The following is a 25,812-nucleotide window of genomic DNA, read 5'->3' on the forward strand; positions in this document are numbered from 1 at the left end:
AGCCGCCTCGGTGTTAATACAGCAAAGTTAAAGCGGTCGCAGGGCAACCACTTCAATTTTTCGCGTGAAAATGTTCGGTAGGGTATAGGGTATCTGGTTTGTTAAAGGCTGTTTTTGGGGTACTTCAGGGATCCAACCCTGTTATTTGTTCTATCTATAAATGAATTTTGACTGGATATTTTTTCTAAGGCGCTATTGTATGCTGACGACTTTAAAATTACGGTTAGGATTAACAGCTATTCCGATTGTGAGGTTCTGCAGTCTGTTATAATAGAATTCATAAAGGTCAGTTGATAACAGAATGCCGCTTAATTTTGCAAAGACAGCTCTTGTTTTATTCTATGAAAACTCTTGTGACGAAATATATTTACAGGATCGGTCAGCACTTAATGAAATGTGTCGAAGGTATTTCTGTTCTTGGGGTTTACTTTGACTCAAAGGTAATTTTCAGCGAGCATATAAATAGGATAGTCTCCGAGTTCAGAAGGAATCTTAGTTTTCTTCTTCGGGTTATTTTCAGTATGCAAATAAGATCTTGCACCTATATAAAACTACGATTAGACCCGTTCTAGAACACTGTACTGTCACCTGGAATTTTATTAGGGACTGTACGTGTAATAGTATAGAACAGGTGCAGAAGCGACTATTCTACATGCTACGTCTTCGTTGTAATATCTCTTCTTTTGAAAAATATCAAGAGGAGTGCTGTTTTTGGAAGATACAGTCGCTCAAGGTTAGGCACACTGTAAAGAGCTTCTCTTTTGGGATTCGCTCTAATTGGCACTGCCTGTTTAATCGGTGTAACAATAGTAGATCGATTAACACCTTTAGCTAGGTGCATTAGCAGGTTAAACGAATATGGTTGTGTGGTAGATATGTTTCGAGTTAAACTCTGCGACATAATAAGTTTATTGGAGTAGGAATTTTTGTTAGTACCTCGTTAGGTTAATATTTTATTTTTTAGTATTGTTATTATTGCGTATTTGTTTATTTAATGTCTTATTTATTACGTTTTTCTGCTAAAGAACATATACGAAGACGAAGGTTCTCTTAGCTGATTCATCTTTCCTGTTAGAAATTTTTTTCAGGGAGGTTGGAATGGCTGTATGGGGAGATATGGAGGCCATATAAATATAAAAAAATTATTATTATTATTATTATTATTATTATTATTATTAAAAATCTAATTATTATTTTTTTGTATTTGACTATATAATTGTTATTATTATTGTGTTTTGAATATTGTATTTTTAATTTATATGTGGGTTGTGGCTATTCTTATGTGATATTGTGCCAACATACAAAGGTTTTGTGTAACTGTTCTGTTGCATAAACAAAACAAATAAACAAATTATTATTATAATTAGGTAAAGCAGTATTCATGTGAGCCTTGGGCAAACGTACATACAAAAAAATAATACAATGCAGTATCAAACAAAGAAAAAAAGAAAAAAAAAGTCAATATGCCAATGAATATTTAAAAGTCAATAAAGTCACATTAGAGTAACACTACAGTCGATAGGCAGGAATATCAATCGCTTATGATATCCTGCAATATTTTGTCCAATCGACTCTTAAAAATATCATTAAGAGAGTATTGTTGATAATTAATTATTATTTATTTTAAATAAAATTTTCGATGAAGAATTCATATATAAATCGCAAATTAAGGGATGTAACGTTTATTTTTGTTCACAGAATAAAGAATTAGATTTATCATCCAACTGGCCTTCCACAACAGATTCATCTTACGATTTTGGGCAAGGAGAAAAGTAAGTTATGTCGTATTATATTCAGTAAATAGTATTTTCTATAAATAACAAACTCGGTTAAATTTTTCTTTTATATTATATTATAACTCGATAATAAAAAATATCATTCATAAGGGAATTATATTTTTTCGTATAAATTTTCCAGCTACGTAAAATATTATAATCGTCAATTATTACAGGTAAACTAAATTAATCGACCTTTTTGTGTTTTAAATTTGCCTCAACCAAACGCCCAGTGGCCCTTACATACCGGGTGTGTGGGGTTCACCGGCCAAAACCACTCCCTCACTCAACATGATGCTAGAATTGCCGCCGATGGCATAACCTCAGCACCACGTACGTTACAGGCACACTTCACATTCGCATTCTATTTACAAATAAATAAATATGTATATATTCACTATACACATAACTCCTGACAGTGATGCCGACCCCAGACGTCAAGGCCGCGTCCGCCGGGAGCGATCGATGACGACAATGAAAGGGCCCCTTTCATTGTCCCCCCCTCCGACAGCTGTCGCTCCATCACACCCTCACCCGTCATCTTCACCGTCCAACAAAATTGAACTTTAACTAATTTTCGCTGAAGTTCTCCTCGGAACCGTTGAACACACATGTATCAGCCCTCTACGGAAGATAGCATCGACTTCATGACACCCTCCGGTGAGTACAACCTTCCTGAAGTTTCTCCTCCAGCTACCTAGGGCGGTCAAAAAGTGTATGCTTTACTGAATCCACCGCATCGCAATATTGGCAGCTATCCGTCTGTCTTCTGCCAATTTTACGGAGGTAGACCTCAAACGACCAGCGACCCGTCAGCCACTGAGCCCTCCAGAAATCCACCTCCTCATGAGTTATGGTAAACCACGCTGTAACATCAGGTATCACTATATAATTCCCCCAACACTAGTGCCGCATCAAGGGAGATCGTTCTGTATAATTGTGCCACCCACAACGCCAACTTCTTGTACATTCTATTTATCCTCTGGGTGTTCCTTAGCTCTTTTCACGAGCAGAGGTTTTCGTTGTATAAAGTCTTTTTCAGTGCCATTTTTGAGCTGGTGGTCGAGTGTGTACCTTACCCGGTTTCACAATCTTGCTGTCTGAGAACTGTTACAACGGTTTTGCGCCCTTATCGTTAAGACGATTCACAATCTTTTCACGGGGATTCAGAGGATTTGGCGCACGATTTGTTAGAGCACCGCCTCATCGCGGTGAAAAAAGTGGCAACGACTCCTGGTCGCGCTTTTTGAGAGCGGGAGCCGTAATCTGTAACTGTATGTTGATCTTTGATAGCAGCGAAGAGGTGCAAAGAGTGACAGGAGAATACAAAAGGTTTCCAGCTGCTCGTGGCTCGCTGCGGATAATCGTCAGGCTTGTGAGCTCGTCCAATATCTCAAAAAGAAGGAATGGAGCGAGCATTTTGTTCGTATACTGTTAGGTTACGGCATCTCCGACCATGACAGATGTCAGTAAGGTAGGTAGGAAGCCTAGCCGGAGCATTTTCCTTCGAGCTGCTCGTATACTGGTTTGAGAACGATGGTTCAGAAGTAGATAGTAGATAGTAGGTGACCACCCGGGAGGGTATGAACCCACTTATTAGCCGGGGGCAGGCCTCGCAGCTCTGTTCTTTTGGCCTGTGATGTTTTTGCGGTACTAGGTGACTTGTCTTCCTATTTAGCAAACCTCAAATGGACTAGTGCAGCTACTAAGAGAAGAAGCTACTAAGAGATTATTGCCTCGGCTCGAATTCTTCCGAGCGGCTTTCACAACTCTCATCGAGGGTTTCGAAAATCTTGCCTTAAGATCTAAAGAAATAATTGTAGCTCAGAAACAGGCCCCGGCCCCGATGCAACCGCGTAGGTATGCTGAGGTGGTCAGGGAAAGACATGAAATCAGCCACTCCTCTAAGAAACATGAGGTTGCGTTTGTTAATAGGGCGGAGGGCTCGACTGTGTCCAGCAGTCGGCTGAAGAAATACCTACAAGTTGTCCTTCGGAGTGACCGGAAAGGTCTTAAAGTCAGGAACATTAAAGAGACTGGCAAGGGATTAGTTGTAGTAGCGGATAATACAGACACCATTGAGGCGATTAGAGATTCCACGGCGGTTAGGCGATTGAATGTGAAAATAGACCCGAAGAGAACGAGTAGGTCCGGTATTATAGTCTATGAAATTAACCGTAACCTGACCGACGAAGATGTCTTGTCTCTCGTTAGGGAGTAGAACACTGATTTGGATGAAGCCGCTTTCCGGTGGAACTGCAGGTTGGTTTTTAAAACTGGTAGGCGTGATATCCAGAAATATCACAGAGACTTTGAGGTAAGTTCTGGTCTCTTTCAAAAATTTACGTCTGCAGGAAGACTATTTATCGATATAGGGTCCTGCCGACTAAAAGAGTACGTGGACGTCCAAAGACGTTTCAAGTGCTGCAGATATGGTCACAGGGCTAAATTTTGTAAGTTTACCTCGGTGTGGCCAACTGTGGCCAGGAGGGTCGCAAAGTGACGATGGTTCGCATAGGTCCGAGGCTCCAACCTGTGCTAACTGTAAGAGGTTAAACAAGAATCACGAGCACCCAGTAGTTAGTAAGGAGTGTGGCTATTACGTAAGGGCCGTTGCGCTGTACTTTAATTTCTTAGACGGTTAGATTCAGTCAACTAATGCCCAGGGTGCTTATCTAGTCCAGGTTGTGTTAGGTGAGATTTTAAAGAGAAGGAGCCTCGATGTTGTCCTTCTGCAGCACCCATATGTAATTAGGGGTGATCTGTCAGGCTTTCACAGCTGGATAAAGTTTTGTGTAGGGCATACCTGTATGTCCGCTATTCTGTGAAAAGTCGCTTGATAGTGTCTTTATACGGCAGGTTTCTGACGTGTATCATATTGTGGTCAGACTTGCCATTCGCGGACAGAACCTCAAAGTTGTTAGTTCATATTTCCAATACAGGGGTCCCACTGAGGAACACCTATCAAGAGGATAGGATCCTTCGTATTGTTAGTAATGGTCCAATCTTTATTGGTTCCGATGTTAATGCGAAGTCGCTCTTCTGGCACAGTGGGATCACTGATCATGGTGGTAGCCTAATTGACAGTTTCATCGCGCAGTACAATTTTGAGGTATTTAATATTGCAGACCAATTGCCCACTTACGTCGGTACAGTAAACGAACAAAGGTAAAAGAACACTGGGCGGGAACGTATATCTGGTTAGTGGTCTCGGAATCTGACAGCAATAAAGCAGTCCGTGAACTGATTCAGAAGGCCTGCGTAACGAGAGGGTGATCCCGATCGGCGTGCAGCCCTAACTGCAAATTACCGCAGAGCAAGGGCTAGGTACTTTCTTAGCATTAGGTCCTCCAAACGTAATTCCTGGCACTCCCTCGTTCGGGAGCAAGGGAATAGAGACCCTTGGGGTGTTGTGTATAGAGCCCTTGGACTTAAGCGCAGGAAAGATGTCCTCTTGTTGGCCTTGTCAACCCACAAACGTGTGATAATTGATAAGGACCGTGTCCTTAACATTTTGCTGAATGATTTACCCCGAAATGACACTATGGGTGCGGTTTCATACCATGGCGTGTCTGGCGGAAGTCGCGATTTTCGAGACCGACATACAATTTTCTGAGATCACTGAGGCGGAAGTGCGCCAGATGATCTGTAGTATGTCACGGCACAAAGCTCCCAGATATGATTGTATCACAGTGGAGCTCCTCCTCCCAGCGCTTTCAGTCGTCCTTTGTCCTCTAATTAGAATATATAATAGGTAGCTCTTCGCCGGCCACTTTCCGGCGTGTTGGAAGCGTGGAGACTTGGTGTTGTTCAAAGGTGGCGACAAAGATCCCACTGTTAGTTCTTCTTACCGTCCACTAACGCTCTTACCCGTGATTGGCAAGGTTTTTGAGAAGGCCCTACATTTACGTATTAATGTTAGATTGGTCACTGATTATTTGCTAATGGACAACCAGTATGGTTTTTGACCAGGCAAGAGCACTGAGGATGCCGTATAAAAGATGATGGATATAGCTTCCTCTAGTCCATGTAATATGTATTAGGGATCTTTTTGGGCATATCCGGGGCATTTAACAATTCATGGTGGCCCTCTACTCTGTTTCAGATGCAGAAGCGTAAGTGTATACGAAATGAACTAGAAGTGCCTCAAGCTTTTTCAGCCATATCGCTGCGTGATGGCGGCTCAGAGGTTCGTAATACCTTAACTAAAGGATGCCCACAGGACAGTGTTCTGATTCCCTTTTTGTATCACAGAATTCGATTCCATGTTGCCTTTGAGGTTGCCTTGTGGTTATGTCACCGCTTATGCTGATGACGCGCTGCTACTGATTGCAGGGGATTCGCGTAACGAAGTAGAGTTCCGAGCCGCTCGTGCTTGTCAGATACTCCGGCAGTGAAATCTCCAACACACAATGATTTTCAGTCTAGAGAAAACCACAATGATATTGCTTAAGGACTGACTGCCTGCTTCCCGACGAATCTGAGTTCGGATGGCTGATCTCTCCATTCCGTACGTTAAGACTTATAAATACCTGGGTGTTATCCTTGATGAGAATTTTCGGCACAGCTTATGAGCTGTGCGTCTGTGGGGAAGTCTAATCGAACGAACACATGATGTTCGAGTGCCCAGCTATTGTGGGGGGGGGGGACAGAACTCAGGCAACCCTGGAACTTAGAGATCAAGTGGAAAATTGGCCACTTCCAAGCGGCGAGTGAGTGTGGTGAGAGCCGCATTGTCGGACCGTGTGGAAGTTTCTTGATGCGATTGCTTTTTTCAACCGACATCAGTAGTTTACCTAAGGGAAAAGACTCCTACCGTGCTGCTGTAGGAAGCTAACCGAGAGATATGGTTGGCTACCAGCCAGATTAAGTATCCAAGCGCTTTAATGGTGGACAGGTACTTGCTGGCATTCAGCGGCCTAGACGTGGCAGCGAATTCCTGTCTTTGACAAGATAAATTACTTATTCATACTCATATATGTTTTAGTAGTTGACGGGGTGCGCCCCACTTTAGTGATATATGACAAGTGGGTGGTGGGACACAACCGAGTAGTGTATGATACCACGCTTATTCTGCTTACGCTTCTAGGTTAGCTCTATGAGCTAGTTAGAATACTGATCGTTAAACTCTTTCGTGGCTCAGTAGCCATTTGTGGCACAGACATTCGGTCTTATGCTTTAGGGCGACCGAATGGGATGGTGACAGGAGAAATGCCAAGCACACCAATACTATCAGTTGGTTAGGAGGATTTCTCGGGGTTGTCTAGCCGTCAAATGTACATGGTGTACCGAGGTGTCTTTGAAAGCATGACCTCTTACGCGGCGCCCGTTTGGGCACATAGATTAGATATGATAGAGCATTTCTTCAAAATGCACAGGAGTACCCAGTGCTGAGCCTTAATTGTATACACTGGTGTTTTTAAAACTTCCTTCTACGAGGCTACCAACATATTTTGAAAGGCTCTCCCAATCTATTTAGTGGTAAAAATTCCGACAGCAATGTGGAAGTTGCGAAGAGGCCGGGAGTCTGATGCATTTGGGATGCAGTTTCGAGCTGGCCAGTACCGGAACGGAACGGTGATCACAATGCACCGGATCTAAATGTTGTTCAGTTGCCCATCTCCCGTCTTCGGACGAGGCTGCAGAGTCTCGCGATGGAAGCACGGCAGCTGGAATGGGACATCACGATTAAGGGAAGATCCCTGTACAAGTTTATACGGAATCTGGGAAGATGGTATGCTTAAAGTTCAAGAGGAAAACTAGCCACTCACAAGCAGAGAGTCAATGTGGCGAGAGCCGCATTGTCGGACAGTGTGGGAGTTCCTTGATGCGGTGTCTTTGTTCAGCCGACATCAGTAGCTTACTTAAGGGAAAATCGCCTACCGCACTGCTGTGGGAAGCTAACCTAGAGATTTATGGCTGACCACCAGTCATTTAAGGCTCCAAACACTTTAATATGTTGGACAAGTACTTGATGGCATTCAGCGACTAGGCGTGGCAGCGAATTGCTGCGTAGAGGACATAGATTTCAATTTATGGATGTCATATATATTTTTAGTAGTTGACGGGGTGCCCCTACTCATTCTAGTAAATTTATGACAAGTGAGCGGTTGGGACACGTAAGTCCGTGGTGTATGGCACCGCGCTTATTCCACTCACCCTGTTCTAGGAGCTATTTAGGATACTGGTCGCTAAACTGTTTCGAGCCTTTGTAGCCATTTGTGCCACAGACATTCGGTCTTACACTTTAGGGCGACCGAATGAGATGGTGACGGAAGAAATTCCAAGCAAACCATACTATCAATGATGAATGCCAGGTCAAGGACGGACTTCGACATTCCTCTGAGAAAGGTAGATAACACTTTCTGTGTGTTAAGACAAACCATATTTAATGACACCATCGTCTCCACCAACAGCCTTCCTCTTTCATTAACGGATACTCCCCTTATATCCGGGCTCTTGGCGTTAAAATCACCTAACCCAATTACAGTGCCCATGTGAGCCCTCACCGCCACCGCCAAGTAATTCAGGAATTTATTAAAGTGGTCAATACTGCCATTAGAGGAGGCATAACAACTCAAAACAGTCTTCCCCCCAACACAAGCCCAGCTGAAGACATCATCCCTGCCTTGCAGAGTGACAGGTAACCCCGGTCTCACTACCAGTAATGGGCGTCACATCTCTGGAATTCGGACCAGCCGCCCTCCGAAATCACTGCATAGTTCGGCTCCGACATTGCCAGTATGTGTTCTCCAACCTTCCTGGTAATAGCCCATAGGAGGAAGTGGGATCGTCTGTTGATGATAATTTAATTGAATTATTTTTACTTCCTCACACATTGTACACTGCTATCATAGTAGCCTTCTGCACCACATTTTCTAAACCTTGCCATCTCTCGGCATCCCGCCTTGATATGCCTTCCTTGCCACAATAGAAGCACCTTTTAGATCTGTCTGGGCCATTACAAGAGGCCGCCCTGTGACCCATGTTCCAAAACCGGTAGCATCTCTCTTGCTTCATAGCCAGAGGTACCTTGCATGAGACCATGCCTATTAGCAGACTCCCCTTCTGTAATAATTTCTCCGCTTCGCAGTTATAAATCGCCAACGAAGCCACCTGAGTATTCGGGTAGGCCGGCCTCAGTCTAATGGTCTGTCTCCTTTCCTCGTCTATTTTGTACTATCTCCATCACAGCCCTAACTACTTCTTCTTTTGTAGTAAGGGCATCTATGTTGTTACTCGTTGAATGCGCTCCTATTTTCTTAAAACGACTTTCACTCCTTGGACTCCCTCCTGAATTTTCTTCATCAAATTTTCAGGACCTCCCCCTTAATCCTTGACTCTGATCTATATGTCCTCTCCCTGTCCCTTACGGACATCCCAAGCTCGTAGGGGGTAGACACCGACCTTGTGACGTTACCGGTCGCCACACCACCCCATCCGTTCCGAGCCCTGAGGGGCTTTACCGGACGTCGCCTTTAATTGTCTGTGTCCCTCATGGACAGAGAGAATTTCTGAGTCCCTTCAGCTACTCCTCCCTTGACTTTTTTGAGAAGGTCAGCGAAGTTCTTCTTTCCCTGTGTATCGGCCGCCTTAATTTTCAAGGTCTGACCGATCTATCTCTTTTGGCCTTATTTTGGTCGTTCTCTCAATATATAGACCAATCGTTCTATTGGTCCTGCGACCCACATACTCCAGCACCTTCCTGTTCACATGGACCGCATCACCCTCCTCTATTGAAAAAACTACATCGTGTTCGGCTTGCAGGAATATCTCCGCTACTTCCTTTCTTATATGAATGATGTTCCCCTCCTCTATTGATGAATCAATCACCAGGGTGAACACCTTCCTTTGATAGTCCTCTACATCCTCTCCTTGCCAAGTTGTGGCCGTCTTCGTGTAGGCAAGAAAGCCTTCAGATTTCCCACCACCACCAAATCCTTGATTCTCGAAGCCGTTCTGAAGATGAACTGTGAGAATCCACTTTTCAATTTAGTCAGGCCAATATGACCGCCAAATTCTTCTGTCTTTCTGAAAAAACTGGTTCTTTCACCTCCACAGTCTTGAAGAACTATTCCCCCTGTTCCACTTTGCTGCCACCAGAAGATCTATATCTTCATTCTTCACTGCCTTCTCAAGTTGCTGAAATAATTGACTGTCCCCGACATCCACCCTAGTCTAGCATGCCACCTTTTAATCTCCAACTTTTCCTCAAATAGACGTAACTCCACGAATCCGCGAAAGGCCGCTACCACTCTCGTCATATCCCAGCCAGATCCTTCAACTCCTTGGCTGTATGACTTTTTTCCGCGTGCTTACTGAGCGTTCCGCTCACGCTAAGTAACTCTTTCACATACAAGGTCAATTAACCTTGAGGGGTATCTTCCAGCCACTCTTCCACCTCCATTTCTGCAATTAATTTTTTGGCAGAGAGGCTTCTCTTTCTCCTTTCCTTTCTCTTTTCCTCCGCCGATGCGACTTCAGTTGACCCACTCGCCGTAGAGTCCCTCTAACTGTATGCGTATTGGAGAGACTGCTGCTGTTGGCTCCAACTACGTTTCACCATTTTCCGAGAAAAGATGTTCTCCAAACCAAGTCTAACCTCCAAAAACGGTTAGAGCACACAATAACACAGAGTTTGACACCTTACACGCCTTAGAAGGGGGGTCGCAAAAACTCAAAATCAGCAGAACCGCACGCTAGATATTGTTCCGCACCCGGCCGGGGGATGGTTGGGGAAAGAAAAACGTATCCATCCAAAAAAATACAATATTTTTGGGAGGAGGGAGGTAGAAAAGGTTAGAACCCAAAAGGGGATAGCCTTTATGTAGAGTAGGGAAGGAAAAAAGGATAGAAGGGCAAAGGAAAAGGATGGTGAAAACCGGGTCCAAATCAAACCACGGGGGAGTTGGAAATCCACGGTTTAAAATTTCCGGCTCAAGTCTCAATTCTAATCCTACTATAGTCCACTACAGCCTATACTGATAATTGTCTTCACCATAGAGATAGACTACAGAAAAATGATATATTAAAATAATATCTTTTCTTATATATGATAACTTACTACTAAACAAGATAATAAATCTTACATGTACAATGTTGAATTATTTTCCAAATAAATTCAGAAAAAAAAAATAAATAAATAAAACTCCTCACACACGCACACTCACACAACACTATTTATACTCAGTTATAGTTTGAAATTACACTCGCAGATCCATACTAAACACTCCGTAAAAAACTTCGAAAACACTAGAGAAAAATACAATAGCACAGAGAGAGAACAACACGTCCTCTTACTATAACCACCAACGAAACAGTGAAATTAATCAACCTAACTTACAAGTTTTGGCTTAGAACGAACTTTTTAAAAATGTACGTTTTAAGCATCAATATTTATGAATTACATATCAAACCTGTTCTAGTTTATCGATATAACAATAATTTACAGTTTGAATAAAACACAGCTAGATGAAATCGTAAAACTCATTGACAAACTCCACCACAAAAAAACCCTAATAAAATGAGATGGAAAGAAAAAAAAGAGTGACAGAACTTGTGAGTGTTTTTTTTTCTTTTTTTTTAGTTACAGTAGCTTGATGGACATTTCATTCTCTAATACAATGAAAGTGTAATGAAAAATGTAATTCAGTTTTTAAATATAATTCTTCATCCGCTTTATTTTTTAAACTTAGATTTATTAGTAAAACAATAAAAAAGGCAACACAATTTTTATTTGAAATTTATAATTTTTTTAAATGTTTCGATTTATTATTAATTTTTACTATCGGGTATTTATTTTGAAATAGTAATAATCTCCATGAATAAATCAATAATTTTTAAAAATTAATATTTTAAGGAAGCGGAAATATAATAAAGCATACTACAATAAAAATGATTTAAAATAAAAATTGATGAAAATTTAACTGTTTGACTGACCATAACAGATTTCAAAACGAATAGATACAATCGGAGTAGGAAGTTACATTAAAACTGGACAACAATTTCATCATTTCCGTACATCCGTACCGTTCCGGGAATTAAACACATTTCATATAAATTTCTCTAGATTCTAAACCTACTTTCTTTCTCGAAAATTTTCATTTATTTTTCCTTCTATCAATATTGCAATTCAGTAATCTATATCAGAAAAATAATTAAAATAAATTATATAACAAATTTTCGACTAAATAATTATTATAAGCATTAGTTTCTTTTACGATAAAAAAAGCTGGCAAGAGGGACTTTCCCGGTTAGACCGAACAAAAGGTAGTACTGTAAAATGGAAAAAATTATCAAAAAAAATTCTACAGATTTAAAAAAATAAAATAGTAAACCAAAAAAGTAAGCCAGGGTTGTAGTAAAATAAAATCGTAGAAGATTCTACGAAATTGCAAAATAAAATAGCTTTAAAAAGTTCTTGCACAATTTAGCCGTTTTAAAATACTCTTTTAATAACGGATCAGAAATTACCCGTGAAATAAAAATATTTTCTGACTCAGGAGACCGTGGAACATAGAGATCAGGAAAAAAATTACTTTCAAAATACGTATGTGTGTGTGTGTATGTTAGCGTCTGCTGTTTAATATCTCAGGAACAGGTTGACGTATCGACTTTAAAATTTTATTTAATTGTCTTCTAGGGCATTTAATTTTGAAATCTATTTAGAAGATTGAGAAATATTGATCGGAGGATATCATATCTCGATAAAGATATCCAACAAACATTTTCTTCTTACCTATTAATTGCCTTTTCAAAAAAAAATTAATATACTGCAATAAGACCGGTATAACGGATCTGGGTAACGGATTCCTTCCGATTAAAAAGAAAGTATGAGAAAATAACGACGAAAGAAATCCAGAAGGGAACAAAAAGGTATTCTTTTCTCAGGCTAACAGGTCCGTTTAACAATTTGTTTTTTTGTAATACTATGGGTGGCACACCTCCAACAGCTGTTGTTTGACGAGAAGTATTATCCAAACTCCCAAAACAATAAAATTGTTAAGGTTTCGGCGAGAGTTTGCCGTCAATTGAAAAGATCAAAAATCAAAATTCAACAATTTATTTATTTATAGTTCTTCAAAAAGACAATATCCGAATCAAAAAAGTACAGATGTGTTTGAAAGGCGAGTTAATAATTGTTATATTTTTTCCTTCACTTTCTCAAACACAACAATATACACCGTTAAAAATTTTATTCCTCTACTAATACTGTAACTAAATAATACAAGTTTTTAAAACAAACAAAAAATACGAAATCGTCAAGAAATAATTGGAAAGAAACAATTTTTTTATACACTTGTATATATACTTAATAGCTCAAATCATATAATAAAAAATTCGTCAAATATTCTCAAATATGTTGATTGAAAATGCAAAAACTCTTAAATTGAAACTGAAAAAAAAAAAGTTAAAAGTATGTTATTTGCTAGAATGTATTTGATTTTATAATTATGTTATTTTAAGAATGTGTTTCTAGTTTCGCCTTATATCACTAAATTGATTTTTAAAATTATAATAAAATTTTTACTTGAAAAAATATGAACTGGACGTATACTATGTACAATATCAAGCCTGATGAAGACATGATTAAAATGCATTAAATATTACTCGTTGTTAATGTGTACTTATTTATTAAAAGGTAAAAACTTCAAATGATAGATTATTTCGCAATGAAGCTATTATTAAAAAGTATATTTGTTTTGTGTTAATATTGTTAAAAATGAGAGCAACATAATTATAATTCAAATTACCTACGAAACTAATACTAGCTGATGATCAAGTTGATAAGATTTTACCAAATGCTCTGAAAAAATGTAACGAAGTTAAAGAGAAAGATTCCGCTCAAGTAGAACAGCAAGAATATACTAAATCTGAAATCATGCGATCGGTTGGTCGGACGGTATATCAAGACTAGTCGATAACTATTCATCTGTTAATAATAAGATTCTTGTTATTTTTTGTGAAAAAACAACTTCAAAATTCTCATCAAATAAAACACTTGATTTTCATGAATGAAAATCGTTTTTAATTTTTTGCAAAAATATGTCTTTTCGCGTAACTAATATATATTCCGAATATGAGCTAAATCGGATCGTAAACACAATTTTTTGAAATATCACCAATCCACCACCACCAAATAGTTCTAATTGTAGAATAAAAATTTTACCGATTTATTTCTGTTTTATTACTTTTTTAATAAAACTAGCATAATATCTCTTTTAAATTTTATTATTTCAACTATATTGTATCTAGAACTATTAAGTACTGCTATCTAGCGACGCGATTCGTAAACGGGTTAGGAAAAACTCGGGGTTAGAAGAACAAAAATATCACATTTTCAAATTATAAAAACTTGAAATTACAAACATTATCACATATTTATCGAAAAAACCTACATTCATTAATAACACATCTATTTCTGCGATGATATAGCTTTATTTCATCAAAATTATTTTTTTTTTTAATATTTTAAGCAATTTGAAAAATTTTGAAATGTCGATTTGCGAGTTGGTCAGAGTAAGTCTTCGGTGTTTCCGCCGTCGGACAAACTCTCACCGGCGTCATTCTACCGAACGACTTGACCGGACCGGAATAGGAATTGATGGGAAGATGTAAGGACACAGACGATGAGAATTCTTTGACAGGATTCTTCCTTCAGCAGGATTCTGGTTCTGCAGGTCCAAAACATATAAATACTCCAGAACCAGTGAGTTAAGAGTGATTATGAAGCGAGATAAACGAGTACTGCAAGGCTGTGTAGGGTAGTTTTAATGTAAACAGCAAAGGTATTTGCAACGAATGGAATCGAATAAACTTTAGACTTTTCTAACCTTATCTTGTTGTTAATGCTATATTAGGTATTAATATTTGCGATCATTATAATATTTTAGTTAACTGGACTGTATTCTGGTTTTTATGATTTAACTACCTTTAAACAAGTTCTGTCTTTATTTGAAATACTATTTTGTATGTCATTTATTCATTATTATTATTATTGTTGTTTATTTTTTTTACCCTGCCCCCCAGAATCGAACCAGCATAAATACAGCTCCGGGGGGTGCCATCGCCTCAAACTACCTCGGCAGAACTCAAGGTCCCACCCAGGTAGCAAGGACCCGGTCTTTCGATTAGTCGCCATGCCTGAAATGAGGGGACCCCGAAGGGATCCCACCACCTGGACACCGGTCTTTACGCCTCGCATCTAGTGAGCAACCCCAAAAGAGATTCCCCACCGGGACTGCGGTCCTACATTTCTCCCGCCTTGCCTCTAATGGGGAACCCCCGAAGGGATCCCCCACCGGGACTACGGTCTTATTTACCCCGCCCCCCATGGCTCCACTGGGAGTTCCCGTCCACTCATCGGCGATGAGACGCCGGAGCGTCTCACCTCCTGGACGAGGCTATTCCGCGCCGGAGCCACCATAATTCCACGCTCCACGGCGAGTACACTTCACCTCCGGTGTACATCTCTGCAACCTCAGTCCCCCAAAGCGTGGCCAGAGGTTTTGTAGGAAGTGCAGCGAACTTCCTTTTGGCAATTCATCTTGACAAGGCCAACCTCCCCGCAGTTAAAACATTGGCCGGTCCTGTCAGGACCGCTAAACAGCTTCGCCTGGTGCCCCATATCTCAACGACGGAAGCACCGCTCTTCCAGCGACCGGCGCATTACTCTGCAGGCCACCCATCCGATCCGTACCCGGTAGTCGTGTAGCAATCTATCTGACAGGACGGGTGGCAAAGCTAGCGTCACCACCTGAGTGGCCCCGTAGGAAGGTCTCATCGGAAGCACATCGATCGTAACAGAGTCACCGGTAGCACGACGAAGATCTCTCGTGCTCTTCTTGCGGGGTTAAGGCATCCACATCTTTAATAAAGACATGGACCCGCCTACCTCCCAACACCGTCGTAACACCCTCTACCTTCTCCGCAATCTCCCTACGGAGCCGCTCGGCATCGTCCCCCTCAGCCCGCACTCGAAGGAGACGGTCCTCTGACCCTGACGGCCGAAAGGACACCAGACTTACCCGGTGATACATTGTCCTTCACTGTTCGCAGGAGGTCCACATACGACCTCCCCGCCCACCTTCACGACAACTGTCGCTCTAGCGACCCCACCGGCCTCTTCGGTAGAAGACGACTCTTAAGCACCCGCTCACCCGATGCCCTGTCGTTCATTAATATTATTATTGTGATTTATTGTTACTATTATTATTATTTATTTTTGCTATTTTCCTATGTTCTTAGAGTAATAAACATTACATATGTTTGTACCTATATAAACATTTGTATTTGTTAACCTCTCCATATCGTGGTCGATCCGCGAACACGTAACAGTATGTTAAATAATCTTTTCAAAAACCACCCCTCCACAAAAAATTTAAGTATAGAAATTTAAACCGATGATGATTTTGAAAAATTCTATTTTAATTTCACAGTTAATTGTTAGTAAAAAAGGGTTTTACGAACGATAAAGTTTTATTTTGTTATTTGTTTTAAAAGCGGTAATGAAAAGAGGTAATGAATTTTAGTCGTCGTTTATATCTTTGAACTGTGTTTATTAAAAAACTTTAAAAATATTTTGTAAAATGAGTTCTATTTATGAAACGTTAAAGCCATTAAAACCTTTTTAAATTAACCGAGGAGGTAGTGGTGATATAGAGATAGCGTTATATCTGGATAAAAGTAAAATCGTTCGAAAAGTATCTTTTTCTTATTTGCTTTTTGCCCGTCAACGCAAGTAACGTTTAAAGAAAACAATTTCAAAGAAACCGCATCATCTTCCAAAAGTTTCAAATATACAGATATTAAATGACGTTAGTTTTCGCTATTTCTATTATAAACGAATAGTTATTGTACAATGCGTTTCCGCGTGTAACGTAATAGATATATGAAGACATTAAGATTACACTGCTGTTGTTTTTTTTATTTGGTATAATGTTTCTTTGGCGCTTCCATAATATATTTCTTCAACATACTATTTTTTAAACAAGAAATAAATCGTCTTGCATCAATAAATTACACTAAGTTTTATTGTTGTCATCAATCGTTAGCGTTTTATTACTACAGCCTGATGTTATTCTGATAATCAAAATATTTGCATACGATGAAAAAATTTAATTTGAAGAATATATCCAGCTATATCGCTTTCCGCTAACGAAATTATTTTATAAACTTATCGATGAAATTACGATATAATAATGATAAATTAAGATAATAATAAATTAGGAAAAAGAATAACGACAAAATTTAACGTACAAAAACAATTAATTGCGAAGCGTGTATCATAAAATACTTTAGAATGAACTGAAATAAATAAATAGAGTTTTTCATTAAAGCTTAAATGAAGAATACGTAATTTAATTCACTTCAACTTGGACTAGTCTAACAGAGCGAGTGCCAAAAGGTTTGGATAGTTTTCCGGTTTGTTTTAGTATTTCATACTGAACAGTTTTACTGTTTTTACATGTCTCTGTAAACTATATTGTTTACGATCACTCTAAAGACTTTTCATTCGAACCGCTGGATAATTGCAGTATTTAAGTTACCGAGCCAAAAACTCTATTCCATAATCCCATATATGTTTTTGTATAACTTATACGGCAGTAGCTCATTCGCTAATAGTAAATCTGGTATTTTTTACGTCCCAAAAAATTTAATAATACAGTCCAAATCGATACGTAATTATGTTTTAAGTTAAAATTAAAATAAAATCTTCTTAAAAAATAACCTGTAAAGTAATTAATAGTATTTTTTCTTCTTTTTTTTTGAAGTCAGAGAAAATTATTGTTAGAGAAAATTTGTTAATTTTTAATTTAGTTTTTATAATTATTTAAAAAGAATTTTTCAATTATTTTTATTATAAAACGGTCAAAGGTGACCGCATGATTTCTGGCGGCAGAATTCTTAAGACTACGTAATTACTATCGGAGGGTTTGTGAATAATATATATTATTTTTTAAATCTTTTTCTTGAAATTGGCGTTTATCCTACTTCGCTCATAAGATGTAGATTTTCTCACATACCAGATATTCTGCAGAAATGTACTACGTAAAAGGTGCACACGTGCATTCTTAGGTTTGAAATAAAGTTTTTTTGAAAATACAAGTAAAAGTACAATTTTCATAGACTTTTAAAAACTATTATTAAAATGCCGATTTGTTGTTTTCTTTGCTTTTAAGGGTAATTATTATTAATGTTTATTTCTCTTTAAACTATTAAAGTATATTAAGGTAAAAAGACGTAACCGAAAATCTGGTTTTAGCTTTAATAAGATAAAAAAGGATACCCCATTAAAATTTAATAATCGAGTTTGTGAAGTCCAGCGAAATCTTTAAGCTAGTCGTAACAAAAGTGTTTTGTTATGACGGGGAGGAGTTAGCAAAGATTGATTTTATTGAAAAGGGAAGATAAAGGAATCCTGAGTTAGCGTATAATTCAAACAAGCGAATTGAATTAAAGAGTAGTTAGATAACCTTAATCGATATCGATAACGAACAAACAGTAATATCTTGTGATTCCTACGTTTTTTTTCATAATTTTTCATGATTCACAGTTACGCGTTTTTTAAACGATTTTCTTTTGTATAACTAGCACAGTGATCTCATTAGTCGGATAACTAAGATAAGGTCATAATAAGGTCTAAAGGTCAAATGATATGCTTACCTGTAGATGATTGTTTTACTTCCACAAAAAATATGACGTACTCACCCATTATCCGGTTTTGAATAGATACGAATAAAAAATTATAAAAGCGTGTGATCGGATCGTTACATAATAGGAGAAAACAATAACGCGCTGAAAAGATTAATCGGAATATAATTATTTAATTTTGTTAAAATTCATATATTTTAAAACTATAAGTATCGCGTATAATTAAATTTTAATTTTGAACAAAAAAATAATTTAAGATCTCGCGTTAAAAGCGGATAAGTAATTACAATATTATTTATTTTATTTTAATATTACACGACGATAAAAGATCGCTAAAATTTACGTCAAAAAATAATTACAGATTACAAAGAACAAAATAACATTTAGGACGATGGGAAAAATAAAACAATTTTTTCCAGATAAATAATTTAACTTTTATTTCTTAATATTTTTGTACTTCTTAAAAAATATATAAAACTAAACAAATTTGCCTATTTCCCGATCTGTATCTTCAACCTGAAGAGAATCGGAATGCGATCCCAGACTTCATCTTCTCAAAAACAAGTAAAATATATCAACGCTCGTCAGTTCACACTTTCATTCTGTTCCGTTCCGTCTACAAGCCGAGCTCATAATAATAATCAAAATGATTCCGTAAAATTTAGAAGATAAACTAAATTAAAATAAAATCTCAGTTATCTTAATAATAAAAAATAAAAAGATAAATATATTTACGGTCACCGGTCTTGAGTTTATTTTGCTATTTATTTGATGGAGATCCATTAAAAAGAAACAAAAACAAAACCGATATAATTTTCATATCTATAGATGGTTTTTAAAGTTTGAACGGATTTTTACAACTTCTTCCCGATAAAATTTTATTTTTGTGATTTTTTTTACCCGTTTAGTAGCTTTCTAAGAAAAGAAAATTTTTTGGTGGCAAAAATGTAACGAAAAATAACATTTTAAATAAATTTTGAACGATATATTTTTGAACTTTTTATAATTTATTTTTTACGGCAGCTCAAAATGTTTAGCAAAAATGTTTATATACGATTTAAAAATTATTTATCGGAAAGCGTCATTTTGTTTATTCGAATGAATTTTTTAATTCTTTTCAACAAATAGAATAAAGAAAAATAAGATGAAATTTGAAACAACTTACCGAGAACAAACGTTTTTTAAATTTCAAATTAGGAATTCATATCTCTGCTGGTAAATTTACGGTACGGTTATTTATTTTTTATTTACAAAAAAAAAGAAAAATTAAAATAAATAGATTTTCAGTCTCTCTAAAAATTGAGTTTAGAATATAACGTATTGTTTCTTCTTATAAAAGGGTACTTTAATTTAAATTTATTTAAACTATTTGTCCCAGCTCTAATACACGTAAAGGATGTAAGATAGGTACAGCTTTAATTAGAACTTCCTTCTCTGATGAAACCAATAATCCTTATTAAACGGTTAATCTCTGAGGTAAATAGGGTGGACAGTTAATGTTTTATTTATAAGCACCTTCAGCAGGCTTCATGTACCGATAAGCAACAGTAATTCAAAAAATAAAGAAAGTACTGGCAAACTACTTTATTACTCTCTTTCGGTAAATGGTCATTCATTAGGCGCTTGTTGTTCTTGTTGTTATTTTTGGGAGCGACTGTTGTGTCTTATAAGATTGTTTCAAACACATTTTTGGTAATTACACCGAACAGGCGATAACATTTGAGGAATTTTTAAACAGACTATTTTTGACATATCAAATGGAATTACTCCAATAAATCAAAAAACTTTAAACCCTTCTGCGGTTTACAAAATATTTTAAATACAAAAAAACGTAAAAGAGTTTTATTATCGTTTTGCATAATTCGTATAATCGCATAATTAATACAGAAAGCGATAAACGATAATGTAAGTTTGCCAAGTCCCAGGAACAATTGTTCCTGGGACAACTAGTGCAACCGTAATATCTTATCGATGTTTTTTGAAATATCATATTTTTTTTTAAAACTACTGAGAACTCTTTGTTTTAGTTTGGTTTATACTATATCCTATTAGGTTATGCGTTTAAATGATTCACAACTTCTTGTCAAAAGGTTTGTAAATTAAAGATCGATTAAAAATCAAAGTTCATCTTTCTCAACCGTTAGAAAAATCGGTCTGGTTTGGTAATTAATTTCACAGGAAGTAAACTACAATTCAAGTAATTTTTCCCTCGTACATAGTCATTACAAAGCTTTACCTTTGAAATGTTAATCCGTTAATCTTTGCGTTCTACTAAAGCGCAATAAAATTTTGTAAACTACATGCACTATAACCGCAAGAAAAATAGTTCCGGAAAATGCCTAAAATCTCTCGTAAATGATTGCCTTTTTTAAATTTTATTTTAATTAACTCGCGTTAAAAAATTCTAATTCATATATAACATAATTACAATCGTTCGTTAACAGATTAGATTTAAGTTAATAAATATTTGTATTTTATCAGACAACAAAGATGACTAAACACAATTTTCACAAAAAATATAAATATTACTCGGGTAAATTTACATTAATTACCACGACATAGTAAGAAAATATTAGAAAGTTACCTGTGAAATTCAATTTCATCTTCGGCATTTAAAATTATTAAAATTAAATTAAATACTCGTAAATATGTTAAATACAGCTGCATATTATATGTGAAATTTTTATTATTTTTTTTATTTTTCGTGGCAGATTAAAAGTAATGCTTCCGTACGTATTTTTTTGGCACCTTTTAAACAAAATATAAATAATAGCTGAAAATAGCCTTTGAAAGATCTTAAAATATTCAAGAATATTACATTAACCGTTTATCTTTCAAATCGCATGATAATAGCGCAATCAGGAAAATTTATCTTTTGATATGAATTTTTGAGTTTGAGATAAGCAGTAATGCGTCAATGAGAGGTATTTTGAAATTATATATATATTTTTTTAAATCGATTCTTTTAAGAATCATACTCCTCTGTACTATATACAAATATACTTATTTTATTAGATCGACCAAAGTACAGAATAAATGTACTAGTAGGATGTCTTGCCTTATTTCTTTATATATGGAGGAGTGCTTTTGCGATTCACTCGTATCATCAGCTGCATTACACATTCATCTCAAATTACATTACGAACTTCGTAAAATATAATAACATATGATGCATGTATTCGTTTTATTTAAAATTTAAAACCTTTAATCTTTTTATCTTTTCATTTTAAACTTTTATTCGGTTAAATTAAAAATTAAACGAAAGATAAAAACATGAAAATCAAATAAAATTAAAATTAACATTAAAAATTAAATTGTAACAGGTTTTTTAGGTGTGTAAAAATATGACATCAAGGCATAAAATCGCATTAAAATTAAAAATTAAAAATTTACTGTCTTTTTAAGATAGTAAAGTAAGTTCAGTTAAATGGACAACATATGTAAAAAAAACTTTTACGATTTAATTTTAATGTTAATATCAGTTTTAATTCATTTTTCATGTTTTAAAATTTTGTTTAATTTTTAATTTAACTCGATAAACGTTTAAAATAAAAATATTAAAGATTTTAAATTTAAAATAAAATAAATAAATGCCTGATATGTTATAATTATATTTTACGAAGTTTGTAATGTAATTTAAAATAAATATATGGATATATAATGCAGCTGATGATGTGAATAAATCGCAAGTGCTCCTACATACATAGCGGAAGAAGGTAAGTAATCCTATTCTGTATTTATTCTGTATTTTGGTTGATCTAATAAAATAAATATATATATATATATATATATATATATATATATATATATATAAATTTGAGATCAGATTCATTTTAAAATCTTAGTGGTGGGTAATATCAAAATTCTTGGGTGTGTATCTTTTTCAAAATAAATTGGAAAACAACTTTGCAAAATTTTATAACAAATAAATTCATAAATTATATAATATGTAGATTTTATTTTAAGGAACCGATCATATTTAACTTCTTATAGTTCTCCTTAGCTATTTTTTCAAGATAATAATAGATAAAACAAATCAAAGACCGTATTTCTCCCGTTTATTGATTTTTAAGACGAGGAGAAATTAGTTTTTCTTACCTCTTATTTAAGCTATATCAGAGCTCTTATTCAAAGACTAAGAGGAACTCCCTAAAAATTTCCATCATCGGGGTAAATATTTTGTTAAGAAGGAGTAGAATTCACATTTACCTTAGCGGTATTCTTTAATTTCTTCCAAATCATCTCAGAAAAATATTTTTGTAAGCTAATTTATTTTTCTAAATAAAAATCTGTGTTTTTTTGAAGAATAATTACTTTTTATAATTATTTTTGCAGGGAGGAAGTTTTTGGTATTGTAAATCCAATTCAAGATAGAGTTTATCCTGATTACTCTGCAAAGGGAAGGTGGCCATCCTTAAATCAGCGTCGCTTCAATACCGGACCGATACACCACGCACAAGAATCGATAATCGAAGATGATTTACCGCCACGACTAGTAAATGAAGATTACAACATATCTAATTACGATTACAACAATTCAAATAATATTTGTGGAAGATCAAATGTTTTAATTCATAATAATAATAATAACAGTTACAGCAATTATATTGATAGAAGCGCATCAGAAAAATCAACACCGTTTAATACAAATCCTTATAATGATGAAGTGTTTCATATCAACATGTCACAAGATTTAAGAAATAGAACGCCACATAATTTACAATTCAATGATAAATCGCAAGATATTTATAGAGATTCATCATTATATTCAAGAAATAATAATAATAATAACAATATTATTACCGACCATAATAAATATAATAATTATTCAAATAGAAATAGTTCAAAACATAATAGCCAATATGAATCAAAAACCGTTCCGTCTAGATTAAAATCAATACCGGTACCACCACCTCTTCCACCGATAAATGCTGATGATAAAAACAATAAAGACTTGACTAGAAGTAATTACAATAATAACATAATACAGAATTCATTAAAAATTAATCAAGTACAACAAAATGAACCAGATTATAGTCCACCGACTACAAAGAGACAGTACAGGACATATAATTCAAATAAAACCGGGTCAAACGATGATCAGGCTACTAGATTGCGTATGTCGTTGCACGAAGCGATAAAAAGCAGACCCCCATTAAGACCAGTTTTACAAAGAATGAATGTTGGTACTACTGAATGTTAAATTTTGATACGACACAAATGACAAGCGATATCTAATACGCATTAATTTTATAAAATGCTTATTGCTCTTTACCAATATTTTTTGAAGTTAGGGGTTAACCGCTGAATTGAATCGTTTCTATTTGCTATTATTAAATAAATTCAACTACCTCTACGCTATAATTCATCAGATGGTTTTTAGCTTGTTAATTCTTTTCCATTGTAAACTTTGTTTTTCTTTTGATGCCTACTTATCTACGTCCCAAGCTCCCTTTATTGAAACACTTTCCTTTCTTCAAACAACAACTGTACATCAATATAGTCTATACTTTTAGTTTTTCAGATCTAGAGAAATCTTTGTTTTTTGTCAATTCCTCTAATTTTTAATTGCGCTTTTCTTCAGTAAAAAATTCTTCACCCCTTTTAACTCTTTCAAGTTTCTTTGGTTCCACGTTTCCTAACATCTAGTTCTCCTGGCTATAGATCACTTCATGACAGAGGTTTGTCTTGTAATCATTTTAAACTTCACTGGAAACATTTTATCTCGTGCAGTTTCTAATAATCTTTTCTTTTATATTTGTTTATAAAAGAAATTCAATTTTACAACAATTTATTTTAATTACCGACAACAACTTACTTCAATTTAAATTTTCAATAATAATTAATCGATCATTAATTTTGCTTGCGGTATAAAATATATTATTTTTTATATCTCGCGTTTAAAATAAAATTTGAATCTTCTGTTCTTGGTAAACACTGTACATTTTTAACATCTTTTTTATCTCCAGAATTATTTATTTTACTTTACATACTATCGATCTTTCAAATTTTAATCTATTTCTAACATTTAAATGAATAAAAAAAAAGAAAAGGATAGTTTTAATTTTTATTATAAGATTCTTTATACCGACTTATTTAAAATGACAATCTTAACACCTCACCAGGAAGTTATTTAAACATTAGTTTTATCAATATGTCAATTTACTGATTTTATACTTTCTTCTATCCTACAACAGTCTGTTAGCTTTTCCTTTCTAAGAATTTAATGCTTCAAGTATATCAGTAAATCTTTCATCGATCTATTTAAATATAAAATACTTACAGAATTAAGTAAGAACATTTTATAATAAAAATATCTTTAATCAAACAAATAAATTATTGTGACATAAAAATAAAATAAAAAACACTGATTATTCCCATAATAAATTTATTTTTGTTTTTATTTAAAAAATTAGTTAAATTTTGTTATGATGTAACAATAATTAAGTATTTAATTATTATATTTCAAGGGATTACTGCTCAGCAATATACCGTTGTACAACAGATTAAAATATATGTATAATGTTTTGATTCCGCTATACAGGAATATTAAAATATATTTTTTTATACTACTTTCTTGTCATTTTATTATTTCTGTTAATCAGTACATCGTGTTAAAATTTTTTTTTCTTATTTCTAATAATTGTAATAAGAGTACGCTTAATAAAAGGCAATTAATTAATGAATTTAATTTTAATGGGATACGCAACGTTATTTAACATTAATATTTTTTAATTAATCTGATTCTGATTCTGATTCTGATCTAATTCCTCCTCTATGAATCATGAGACCTTGCCGTTGGTGAGGGGGCTTGAGTGCTCAGGGATACAGAGTAGCTGGACCGAAGGTGCAACCATATCGGAGAGGTATCTGTTGAGAGCCAGACTAAGGAATGATTCCTGAAAGAGGGCAGCAGCTCTTTCAGTAGTTGTTAGGGGCGTGAGTCAGGACGACTTAAACGGCCGTATCAACATCACTCAGTCCTCTGAGTACTGCGCAGCTGAAAGCAATGGAAAACTACAGCTGCTTTTTTTTCCAAGAAAATGTGGCTCTGCATTTTCACATAACAATAATGGAGGCGCCTTCCTTGGTAAAATATTCCGGAGGTAAAATAGTCCCCCGTTCGGATCTCCGGGTGGGGACTACTAAGGAAGGGGTCACCAGAAAATTAAAAAATAACATTCTACGAGTCGGAGCGTGGAATGTTAGAAGCTTAAAAAAGGTTGGTAGGCTAGAAAATTTAAAAAGGGAAATGGATAGGGTGAATGTGGATATAGTAGGAATTAGTGAGGTTCGGTGGGAAGAGGAAGGCGACTTTTGGTCAGGTGATTTTAGAGTAATTAACTCAGCGTCAAATAATGGGCAGGCAGGAGTAGGTTTCGTG

The 25,812-nt window shown here is 35.7% G+C and overlaps 1 protein-coding gene across 3 annotated transcripts in view; it reads left to right on the forward strand.

Moving 5' to 3' along the window:
* LOC142328925 (uncharacterized) overlaps window positions 1–25,000 on the forward strand; it is a 55,788-nt gene extending 30,788 nt beyond the window's left edge. For all 3 annotated transcript variants that reach the window (XM_075373092.1, XM_075373093.1, XM_075373094.1), the window contains 2 exons: window positions 1,699–1,772; window positions 22,764–25,000. In XM_075373092.1, the coding sequence (XP_075229207.1) occupies window positions 1,699–1,772; window positions 22,764–23,631 (942 nt within the window). In that variant the 3' untranslated portion in view covers window positions 23,632–25,000. The remainder of the gene's footprint in view (window positions 1–1,698; window positions 1,773–22,763) is intronic.
* The last annotated feature ends 812 nt before the right edge of the window (window positions 25,001–25,812 follow it).

This window comes from Lycorma delicatula, chromosome 8, assembly GCF_047948215.1.
Source record: "Lycorma delicatula isolate Av1 chromosome 8, ASM4794821v1, whole genome shotgun sequence".
NCBI classification, from domain to species: domain Eukaryota; kingdom Metazoa; phylum Arthropoda; class Insecta; order Hemiptera; family Fulgoridae; genus Lycorma; species Lycorma delicatula.